This window comes from Belonocnema kinseyi, chromosome 5 (genome assembly GCF_010883055.1).
Source record: "Belonocnema kinseyi isolate 2016_QV_RU_SX_M_011 chromosome 5, B_treatae_v1, whole genome shotgun sequence".
Lineage (NCBI taxonomy): Eukaryota > Metazoa > Arthropoda > Insecta > Hymenoptera > Cynipidae > Belonocnema > Belonocnema kinseyi.
In genome coordinates, this window is record NC_046661.1 from 34,509,330 (window position 1) to 34,521,213 (window position 11,884).

At 38.0% G+C, this 11,884-nt stretch overlaps 2 protein-coding genes across 6 annotated transcripts in view; one reads left to right on the forward strand and one right to left on the reverse strand.

Moving 5' to 3' along the window:
- LOC117172417 (muscle LIM protein Mlp84B-like) overlaps nucleotides 1-8,696 on the forward strand; it is a 12,980-nt gene extending 4,284 nt beyond the window's left edge. For 2 of the 5 annotated variants that reach the window (XM_033360330.1, XM_033360331.1), the window contains exons 3-9: nucleotides 153-315; nucleotides 2,206-2,332; nucleotides 3,267-3,363; nucleotides 4,579-4,666; nucleotides 5,632-5,928; nucleotides 6,024-6,344; nucleotides 6,822-8,696. In XM_033360330.1, coding sequence (XP_033216221.1) covers nucleotides 153-315; nucleotides 2,206-2,332; nucleotides 3,267-3,363; nucleotides 4,579-4,666; nucleotides 5,632-5,928; nucleotides 6,024-6,344; nucleotides 6,822-7,098 — 1,370 coding nt within the window. In that variant the 3' untranslated portion in view covers nucleotides 7,099-8,696. Of the gene's footprint in view, nucleotides 1-152; nucleotides 1,059-2,205; nucleotides 2,333-3,266; nucleotides 3,364-4,048; nucleotides 4,146-4,403; nucleotides 4,489-4,578; nucleotides 4,667-5,631; nucleotides 5,929-6,023; nucleotides 6,345-6,821 lie in introns of those variants that run through there. The other 3 variants (XM_033360332.1, XM_033360333.1, XM_033360334.1) reach the window with 3 other exon arrangements.
- The window catches only part of LOC117173603 (paired mesoderm homeobox protein 2A-like), a 336,189-nt gene continuing 332,092 nt past the window's right edge, over nucleotides 7,788-11,884 (reverse strand). Inside the window, exon 3 of the mRNA XM_033362242.1 lies at nucleotides 7,788-9,509. Coding sequence (XP_033218133.1) covers nucleotides 9,117-9,509 — 393 coding nt within the window. The 3' untranslated portion in view covers nucleotides 7,788-9,116. The remainder of the gene's footprint in view (nucleotides 9,510-11,884) is intronic.

Genomic DNA, 11,884 nt, shown 5'->3' on the forward strand with positions numbered 1-11,884 from the left:
ATTTCTAATGATCAAAAGTAGAATATTCCGGAAACGTTGGCCGAAAATATATCAACGGAAAATATTAATAATTTTCTATCCATAACCCATTCCATTTCCATATTTTGTGATTCGTGTTTTGCTTCATAGTCGTGACATAGTCGGTATTGCAGGTCTTTGCAGTAAGCTGCTCGACTCCACGAACTGCTCCGAGCACGAAGGTGAGCTTTTCTGCAAAGTCTGCCACGCTCGCAAATTTGGACCAAAGGGCTATGGTTTTGGTGGTGGCGCAGGTTGCTTATCCATGGATCAAGGCGATCACCTAAAGAGTTCGGAGTGAGTGTACCTGCGGTCGTCCCCTTCTGTATATAACCTGACCACGATACCCACAAAATAAATCTACCAATAGAAAGATCTATCAGCCGTGCATGATTCCTTCCCGATATTAGAAAATATTGGAGCACTGCGCCGTCCATCGGGCAGACGGATTAACATCAGGAATCAGGAGCATGCATCTTGTGACAAAACAAATAGAAAATCCCTTTTCGTGTACCTTCTGTATCCATGAAATATTTTTGGAATAATGTCTGCACTCTCCCCCCACCCCTCTGTTCCTTTTTTCTTCCAAATAGAATGGGGCTCACGTCGTTGGTTTTCCTCCTTAAATTGTTTTCCTCTTCTTTTTTGTATTCTTTTTCTTGTCCTCCTTCTCTTCTCCTGTTCTCTCATTTTACAACATTTTGCCAAAACTCGTCTATCGATAACAATGATATTAATTTTATCTTTACTATTCTTATTATTACTATTATTGTTAATGAAGAAGACGGTGCAACATTGATAAATCTATTAGAATGTGACTTAGGTATAGGAACATTTGTACCATCTGTATTAAGTGCTACATTAAAAAAAAGATATCTTAATTAATAAATAACACAGTAAATGTGAAAAATAAAAAGCTGCGCGGTTAAATCTTATGTGCTACCCTGCCCCTTCCCGCCAGCCCCGCCGAGTTCGAGCCATGGAGGCCGATTGATAAATTCGATCACACCACACACACAGAATCCGTGAAAATAAACATGGTGAGCACCGAGTATTTCACCCGCGTGAAAGCCGCTTCCCGCATATCCTGCACGGCCTCTCTTCGTTATAACATCTTAACCTCGCTAACTCTTAACCTCACAAGATATAGCCCTCGATTTGCTCGCAAGTTCAAGAGTCTCGAGCCAAAGCGAAAGCAGAAAAAATTTCACCTAAATCCTCAGCTCTGGCTGCCTAGAAACAGGTGGAATGTGTTCCTACTCTAAGAAATTAAAATAAAAAAAGAGAATCGACCTTTCTCTCTCTTGGGAATGAAGGATAAATTTCAGTAATTAGACCATCTACACTTTTAATCAACAAATTGGCAAATCGCGAGTGAAATTTATTAGCAAGCGCTAGAATGGAAGCTATTCAATTTTAGCAGAAACGGGATAATAATAAGGTTCATGAGCACATCCTGGAATAATAGTTATGGATGCATTCATGAGCGAAGATGGTCTAATGTTAGATTTCATTGATATTCACTACAGAAAGTCCAAACCAATTCCTAGTTTGATTGACCTAATAGACATGCACAGTAGCTATTCTCGAGGTTCTTGAGCATCCGCTCGCTGTCTCTTTTTGTGTACGTATCAACATCTGCTTATCGGCTCTCCTCTCTCGGGGCTCGGCGGAAGCCACTCGCGTGGTTGGGGAAGACTAATCTTACTAACATGTGCTTAACACTTCTAGTGTCTTACATTTAACTCCATAGAGTCTCATTATGACTGATTATCTTTATTAGTCTTTCTTCGGGATCTTTTTAATTCCTGTATCTTTCTTCTGTCTTTGAGCCTATTTCCATAATTGTAATGCAGTTCGTGATGCGAGAGGTAGGAGTGGAATTAATGAATTAATTGCTCTATTCTCAAGTGTTTTGACTTTAGATTCTGAAACTGATCTTGGAGTTAGAGGATCACACTTTGATTCATTCTACCTGATCGCATCATCTTTATGTGTATTTTGTATAGTGTTTTTACTTCACCATACGTTGGGGTACGGACCTAAAACTAAAAAAAAAACTAAAACGTTGAAGGTTCCACGTTGTGTTACTGAAATCCTTGTGTTAGTTGGATCTCAGTTCCCAATAGCTGCTCCAGCGTGTCCCAACCTTTTGAAGCCTAAATTTTAACCAATCTCTATTTTTAGTGAAACGATGAGAATATCAAACGCCGTCATGGAGTCACGTGCCATCGCGAAAGCTCCAGAGGGTCAAGGATGTCCTCGATGTGGAGGATTTGTCTATGCAGCCGAACAAATGCTTGCTCGTGGAAGGGTGAGTGTGGACAAGTTCCGGGGTTATGTTACCGGATACCCAGTATTAGATTCACCTTGATGCCACGACTGCAGTGTCATTTATATTTTCATTAGGAGTCAAAAATGAATAAATTAATTAAATTTCGGTGTAAGTTGTTAATTACACATTCTTAGTTTCTTTATATTTTTTTCTTTTGATTCGTCTGGAATCACGGACTGTTGGTGGCAACCCAAAACTTTCCCGATATCACACTTGGCAAGCGCGCCAACGGCATTCGTTCGAAAAAGCTCGGTCAGAGCAAAATAGCCTGGCAAAGAATGAATGAATCGAATAAGGCTAATTGCCTGACCAGCTACCCATCTTCCTTTCCACTTATGTGATCGAAACATAGAAATCTTGTCGCGTTAATCTTCCGCAACAACATCATAAGTGAGCTTTGCATACTTTCTATTTTATTTTAGCAAGAACCTTAAATTCTTACGAAGATGTTTTACACCAACATCCTGCAACCGTTTATAAATCTTAAAATGATCTTTTCAGCCGGATTTGTGGATTTTCATAATTCTATTTTCCAGGTATAAATATTTGTCCGATGAAGAGTTGTTCAGTTAAAAAGGCAGATAGAGATGCCTGACATGAAGACAGTGTGGAAATGTATAATGAGTCAGAAGTAGAATGATTTGTGGGTTGGGAGTAATCCAGACATTTGCTCACTTCGGGTTTGATATGTTGATTTGCTCGAAATAGAATTGGACCATCATTTATTTTAGAGTTTTCAATATTTATAACACAAGGTATGCCAAAAGAATTTATTTAAGAAACCCGAGACGAGAAAAATGTTCAATAAATTTCAAAGTAGTGGCATCAAGGTGAGAGAAAATCCGGCACTTCAAGAAAGGCAAAAAGCCGGCGGTTATAGCAGCTCGTAGTCATTGCTGCTTCTTATGATTAGGGCTACCATAAACAATGCTACAAGTGCAAAGTTTGTCTCCGGACCCTGGACTCTACGCTTCATTGCGATGGTCCCGATAACGAAATATATTGTCGAGGTACCTTTCGTCTCAGAATCTACCCTTAGAGTTAGTTTTTCTTCTTACTTGATTACAACTTTCTTCCTCTGCCACAAATCCACTTCGTGACATTGTGGGTTACGTATTTTCCCCATCAATCCCATTCTTCACTAAATTCCATATTCCGGAGAGCATAGGCTTCAACTAAAAGAGTTAACTTTGCCAGATGAAATATTGCATATTCTAAAAGCCTGTGCCTATGGATGATACCAGAATATTAAACAGATTTATCCCACATACCTGGTTTGCTCCAGCGCAAAGTTTTTCAAATACCTATATCCATGTGACATACAGCATAGCTGCTGTTATAATACTGATAGTTGTGTGTCTTCAAATTCCATTGGCCTGAATCGCGTATTACTCAAAGCAAGGTAAACATCGCGATTTTCAACTACGCCTAATCACTTTATCTGTCCTCACATTAATCGAAAAAGGTGAAGATTATTGAAACAGAAAAAAAATATAAAGTGTAAAAGAGCATTTCTTACACTGTTAAAATTTTAATGAATATTTACCTTATTCTGAAGCCATATTAGAAACCAGAACACTCCCGCAGAGCACAAAGTGCGTACAATAGACTTCAGAACATGTTCCAGTTATAGATATCCGTGTACCCTATCCAAAGTTTCAGTGACTAACAACCTTCCCTTTGTGTCTTGTGTAGCAATGGCACAAGGAATGCTTTAAATGTGGACAGTGCTCCAAGAGATTAGACTCTGTCAACTGCTGCGAGGGGCCTGACAAGGATATCTACTGCAAAGGTGAGAAGACCGTAAGGCAATTCCAAGAAGATGCGATATTCCAATCTTCTCAATGTTCATTTCTGCAGAATCACTAATCCGTTTTCTCAGTATACTTTCACTATATCAAATATTTATTAATTCAACTTAAATAATCTGAGAGTCTCGTGATTTAGTGATGACATTGTATTATAATAGTAATGTTAGAAGTGGACATATTACATCTTCGATGGTGCCACCGCAGATAAATGACGATAAGTTAATGGGTATTCTCTGCAGTATGCTACGGAAAGAAGTTCGGACCGAAGGGTTATGGCTACGGCCAGGGTGGCGGCGCCCTGCAGAGCGACTGCTACGCTAATGGGTGGGTTTTCAAGCTGAGAAAGGGAATACGTGAAATCCTGCCTCGGCCTTTCTACGCTCTTATTATATGATGCGCTTATCTGCTTAACAGCTTGCTACCCGAAGAAATTCGGACCGCGAGGTATTGGGCACGCTGGTGTCATATTCATCGGGTTGCAGTGCGATATTGAGGACGAGGGGTACGAACCCCTGTATAGTCTTTATCAATTACAACGAATTTCTTTCACCGCCCTAACGCTTTGCGCTCCTACTGACATCTCAAAATTTTTAACCAATTTGCATCACAACATTGACTGTAATCCTCTCAAACTGGACATATATAAGAGTGAAATTTATTTTATGTAGAGTGGAGTTTTTCCTTAGATTAGATGTAGTTTCCCAAAAATCTATGTTTATAAGATTTCATTTTGATATTAGACTTTTGATTTAACCAGCAAAGTATTTTTCTGCGTGATCAGTTTCAGGAGTGTACAATTCTTGCATCCACAAAAACATTTGATACCTATTAAACCCATTGCATTCAAAGAAAGATTCGTGGCAAAAAGCTTAAAAGACAAAGCGCCCGTCCAGTGAGAGTCGCGCTCCGTGAATAAGGCCAGCGAATCAGAGAGCGACTCGCTTCTTTGCGATGGATGCATGCATGTATGAGCACGCCCCTACTCGCTCTCTGATTGGCGGGCCTTTTTCACGGAGCGCGACTCTTATTGGGCGGGCGCTTTATCGTTTGTACTTTTTGTGACGGATCCTTAAAGAGCTATATTTAAATATGTATAGCCAATAACCCTCATTAATTCAGAGAATTCATTCATTGCACTCTTTTTCAAGTTGTAGTTTGTAAATTAAGATTTTTCTATGACAATTCCTTGATGTGCTTGAAAGAATCAATTGTTAGATATAGAACATCAAGAATATAGATTAAAGAAGAACATGATGTCGTTCCAGCTCTTTGATATTCCATGTCTAATATTTCTTCTTAACAAAGTTTTTTTTATATTTGAGTGGTGACTAGATGCTGAACATTGAGTACATGCGATGAAAAAAACTCTAAAAAGTTTACTATAATGTGATATTCCTCGTGGACGATGTACTCGATGAACTTAAATATAATCCAATCTCAACAATAATTTTTTTTCCAAAAATGTAGTGATGCTGCCCCCCGTACGACTGTTACTGACACTGCATCCATTCAAGCTCCACCTGGAAAGGGCTGTCCACGTTGTGGAGGTGTAGTCTTTGCCGCTGAGCAAGTTTTAGCTAAGAGTCGTGAATGGCACAGAAAATGCTTTAAGTGTCGGGACTGCAATAAGACCCTTGACTCAATAATCGCTTGCGACGGACCTGACAAGGAAGTTTATTGCAAAACCTGCTACGGAAAGAAATGGGGACCTCATGGATATGGATTTGCCTGCGGTTCCGGATTCCTTCAGACAGATGGGCTCACGTAAGTTGACTTATTCTTATTAACCAATATTCTTATTTACTAAGCAAAGGAAAAACTGTAACTTTAAGTTCTAACAATTGATACCATATTTTCAGTGAAGAGCAGATTTCTAACAGCCGCCCATTCTATAACCCTGACACCACCTCAATCAAAGCACCAGCCGGCCAAGGATGTCCACGTTGTGGTGGAATGGTATTTGCTGCGGAACAGCAGCTGGCGAAAGGCACAATGTGGCACAAGAAATGCTTCAACTGTTCTGAATGCCACCGACCACTAGACTCTATGCTGGCGTGTGATGGTCCAGACAAGGAAATTCACTGCCGTGCCTGCTACGGCAAATTATTCGGACCTAAGGGATTTGGATTTGGTCACACTCCGACTTTAGTTTCAACGGACGGCGATCATGCACCATCATAGTAAGTATCAAATAGACTTTATTTTAGCTACAAAATGATCAGAACTGAATGAAACTTAGAATCTGGCTGGCAGTTATTCAGCGCTAAATGATATTGGTTGATAGGCCGGTGTAGTTGAGGTAATGACATGCCCATGTGAAAATATTCTCAGAAAATTCTCCGCATTTCAACGTGGAACTCCCGGGAGTCAAGCGAGTTAACAAAGTCATTTATCGCGCATAAAGATAGAACAGATCTTTAGAGAAATATGAGTGAAAGTGACTTGCAGACTGCTGGGAGTTTTTCGTTGAAATCCCGTTGCACTCACTGAGGTTTCGCTGGGGTTTCACCGAGGAGCTATGTCGAAGGATTCATGGTACCGGGTAATTCTAGGGAATATTTTCACGTGGATGCGTTGAAATTACCTGCAATAATCAACAGAAATATACAACTTATATTAAATCCTATGTCTCCTAACATATTCATTTGTTCTTTCAGTATCGATTCTAAACCTCAGCTTGGTACGAAGAAGAACGACGGACACGGATGCTCTCGGTGCGGATACCCAGTGTACGCTGCAGAGCAAATGATTTCAAAGAACAGAGTATGGCACAAGAGGTGCTTCAGTTGTGGAGGCTGCCATCGTTCCTTAGATTCAACGAATCTCAATGACGGACCCGATGGCGAAATTTACTGTCGTGGTTGCTACGGCAGGAACTTCGGCCCAAGGGGAGTAGGTTTTGGAATGGGTGCAGGTACCCTCACGATGGCCTAGACCTAAGCTACTGTAGGATTAGATCTGACTATCATAGTCGAACAAGACGAACGATTAATATTTTAACTATCTTTCTTTACTCCATATTTGATCACATTAAAAAGCGCGAAGCGTCAAATAAGAAATGCACGAACGATCAGCACGGCTATGAAGGCCACGAAAGCCACCGAAAGACGATGGAAGAACGTTAGTGTACAATCATTTTTACCCATCCCTTATTTTAATATCGATCCCTCTTTTTTTGTTAATCCGTTCTTCTACCAACACGATTCACGCATTGCCGTAATTGAAGACTTTTTGATTGGGCAGCAACTGCGTTCTCGACGAAAATAATCTACTTTTTCGAATAAAGTAGTTTGATTATGCTGATGCTTACGAATAGAAAGGAAATGGATTTTCCTCTGCACTCTCGCTATCAGCATGTCGATAGGAGAGTGTATAAGTGAAATAAAATTAGCCACTAACCTGGTTAGTTTTCTTTCAGTTACTTCACTGACCTTAACCGCTCTTGAATCGCGAAATTTTAAGGATAATTCTATTAAAGAGCAGTGCTTATTGATAGACTCTTTTGATTGAATAAATATCATCTGAGTCACCGATTTCGCGAAATTTCACTGTATATTTCTAAGGCCAATCTAACAAAGTAACGTGATCGTGATCCAAAAGTTGGATCGACTGGAAATGTGTCGCATCATTTCATTGATCAAGATATTAAGATATTTTTATGTACCTACGTCGCGAAAGCGATAATTACTTAAAATAAATATATCATTAAATAAAAACAAAGGACTGAAACAGCCGCTAGTCGTCCACAGACTGCTTCGTTTGGCTAATCGACATTCCGCTGTCCAGGGGCGAAGGAGAAGGGGGTCGACCGGTGGCGATGTGATTCTCGAATTAAACGAGCGCTGCCGGTCGTCAGGTTTCGTTACTAAATATTACACATTAGTCTGCTTTTTCGATTTTTTTTTATATCCGACAGTGTTATCGATGAGACAGATGACGGCCTTGGACAATAAACTTTCTTCTTCGACAAACGATTTTTGATTTTTTAACTCTCCTTTTTGTATCTTGAATTGCTCTGGGATGACACTTGCACAAACTTAAGCAGTTGAAAATGTTCAAACCATATTTGGTTTATTTTTAATGATTTTTAACTAAGGGAATTTGATTTTCTTATTCTCTTCATTGTAAAGCAATAGCCTATGAATTCTGTCTCAAGGCAGGGAAGGGTAGTAAGCACGGATATGGTGTAAAACACTAATTTTATATATTTATAGCAACAACTGTACAAGTTCCGGTCACATATAATGATATACTTAATCATATGTATACTTATTCGTTAATCACCAGTGGCGGAGTGATTCAGCGTCGGCCTCTCTTCTTCGGCGTCCGTCAGCACGGAAGTCAACAATGAAATATTTTCTGGTCTCGTTGCTACCACGCAATTTCTAACTTCTAACTTATAAGTTTAGCGAGCGCCTATCACTGGAACTCCATTCGCCCTATGCGGATAGATTTTAACAAGGAATACAAGATCACGACACCTCATGTTATACTTAGACTAAGTTAGGCTATGATCAATAAACAGGTTAAAGCAAATACCCAATTTGAAAATCCTTTAGTTCAACAAATCTGGTCTAATTTAGCAACACGGCTAAAAAAACTCTAAATATGAATTTAAATTTCAACGCAACTTTAGAAATGGCAGAGACCACCTACGCCGAATACTTGTCACTTGGTATCACAAACCGGGCAGGATTTAACAATTAAAATTGGTGTTTATGAAAGCTTAACAGCTTAAAGTGTTCTGCTTCTTAGGCAGTATAAAATTAGAATCCGATGAGAAAATAAAGTGAATTCAGTTTTAATAATGTAAAAAATTAGTCCATTTTCTGTATTTTCTTTTAGTGTCTGCTCAGTCTAATTCTAAGAGGTTCAGGAACGTAATGTCTAGTTAAATCCTACCCAGCCTTACATATGCAGCGTTTATTTACATCGGTTGTTTATCAGCTTGATTAGTACAGATTTGCAGTTTTTAGAGGCAATGGATCGAGAAGGTAGGGCGGCAGGGCTGCAGAGAATGGTCTAGGGCTGCAAGATCCCCACGCACCTCCACCACCGGTGCTGCCTCGGACGTTTGGTGAATTGTCCTCACCATGTCCATCTGAATGTTTAACATTCACTAAATTCTGATTAGTGATCGGTTTCACCTCTGTGGAGGAAAGAACACTGTTGGACCCACCGGGTGGTGTTGCTGGGCTCCTAGGTGAGCGTCCTTCGGTTTTGACGCTTCCCGTCACCGGACTGGATGCACCATTGTCTACTCCTACTCCGCCTTGCGTTGTTGACTTTTGTTGGGCCAATCTCTCTTGTTTTCTGAACTTTGCACGTCGATTTTGAAACCATACCTAAAACAACGAAACATAAGTCATTTTTTTATTTATTTTATTTAATGCTGAGGTCAGATGTAAAAGATTTCGGTAAGGAGATTTCTGGGCGGTTTTTCAAGTAAGAGAAAGTAACTTCACTGTAAAAATATAGAGAAAAACGTAAGATAAAACCTAGATATTAAGTGATTAGATAGTACAACCTAACAGACAGCTGTCAAGGCGTATGTTGCTGACAACGATTATTATGATGATTTTTCATGCACTGTCAACAATTTTAATATTGATGGTGTAAATTGTTTGTGTAGAGTGATATGGTTGGAGAAAGTGCTGCATTTTGTGCAGAAAAAATCTCGAAGTGCTCAGCCTCCTGTTGCGTAACTACATGCATGGCTTTTAATATCTACGCAGACTAACTGAGTCGAAATTTAGGCCCTTCTTTAAAGCCGTCACTCCTACCTTAGTAGGCGCCGGAATCTGTAAAGTAGGTTCTGAATAAGGAGTGTTTTCAATGTGGTTTTGACGCTACTTTGATGCTTAAAGTGTCCGAAATCGGCCGTTTTTCCACATTTAGCTTCAAAGTAGGGTCTGTATTTAAGACAAATTAGACCGTCTTTTAAAGTTTAAACTAATACTGCAGGACTTGTGGCTTCAAAGCAGTTTCTCTATAATCTCACACCAATATTAATAAATAAGAATAAGATTTGTTATTTATTAGAAAAAATAATATTTGTGATATAAATATCAAGCATATTCGCAATTATTGTTTAGACATATTTATAATAGAATTTTTGGATTATGACGCTGAAGCATAATGCTCTGAAAAATCAGCAAGTACTAAGAAACGAACCCGAGGCCGCACGCACGCACTGAGTATTTACTAAACGTCTAGCGCCCTGACCGATTCAGTTAACGGAACGCGTTAGGATAAAAATCATTATCACTTGTCCAATAATTCAAACTTCATAATCTTTTTGAATCCAAAACAATGAAATAATTACTTCTAATTTAATTTACGAGTTTTGAAGAGTTTAATATAAATTGGTTCAGTTCTTTTGAGTTATTCTACGTTATATGCTTTAAAAGAACTTGAGGCTAAATATTTAAATTTGATTCTGTGTTTTTTATTGCTTAAATGAATACAATGTCAAACTTGCTGATTTCAATATAAATATTTTTTTATCTTTTTAATATGGAAAGAATTAAAAAAAGTAGTCAATTATTTTTCATACATTTGGCCGTTCTTATTCTTCAATAAATATGATAAAGAAATTAAAACAGTAAAAATTTTCTTACGAAAAGAAATGATTTTTCCTTCTGAATCAAGTGGTAGGCACGTAAATAGTAATATTTCTCTAATAAAATGTTTAAGGAAATTTAAATAATTATTGTTTAGTAACAAAAATGATTAAGCTGTTGGAAAAGTGGTACTGCGCTCCTTGGGAAAAAATTCTTTTCTCCATGAAATCATGCTGCAAATAACTTAACCGTAATACTGTGAGAAAAATGTAATAAAAAAAGGTAAATTTAATTATAATTATTAAATATATATTTTAATATATTTTTCAAATTTTTTATTTCATTCATAATATTTGTTGTTAGCGATTGAAAATATTTTAATCTTATGATTTGTTGTGATTCTCAGTCACTTACATGACTGTCGAGTACACACACTTTCATCAATTATAGATAAAAATGTTTATAATGACTTATTAATCGACAATATTTAGTAATTTTCCATGATGAATATCATTCTCATACCAATTTTCAGCATTTTCAGTTAAGATAAAATAATTTTCTGTGATTGAGCATTGCAAAGAAATATTGATTTATATATAAATAATTAATGACAATTAGGTTAAATCTTAAATTAAATATTTTTGTTAATTGAGTGCGCATTCAGTCAGTAAGATGACCAATGAGTTCAATGAATAGGCTCTACAGATTCAAAGTAGTTTTAGAGAGGTATTACAGCTTCAAAGTAGGCTTTAATGTTTAATTCTGTAGCAGTTAAAAGTTTAAAACAGGGGCTATAAGTTTAAATACCGTTGAAGCAGCTTCTAATAAGAAGCTGCAACTCCAAAGTAGCGTCCAAATTTCGACTCGAGATAACTCACACGGATATTTTTTATAACAAATGGAAGAAATTTTTGATAATAGAAATAATAAAACAAAACTTGGGCACCCAATTATCCCCGTGAAAAATGTACGAAAAGTGCAAAAGAAAATTTTTCTAAAATGAAGCCAGCCAATGAGATACACGCTTATATAACTCAAGTCGGGGTTAAACGTGGAGGTCCCCCACTTATTTTGATTGTAACTTGCCCACACGAAAATCTCTGAAATGTCTTAAAAAAGCTTCTAAAAGAAGTATCCTGAAGACACAGAATAATGTC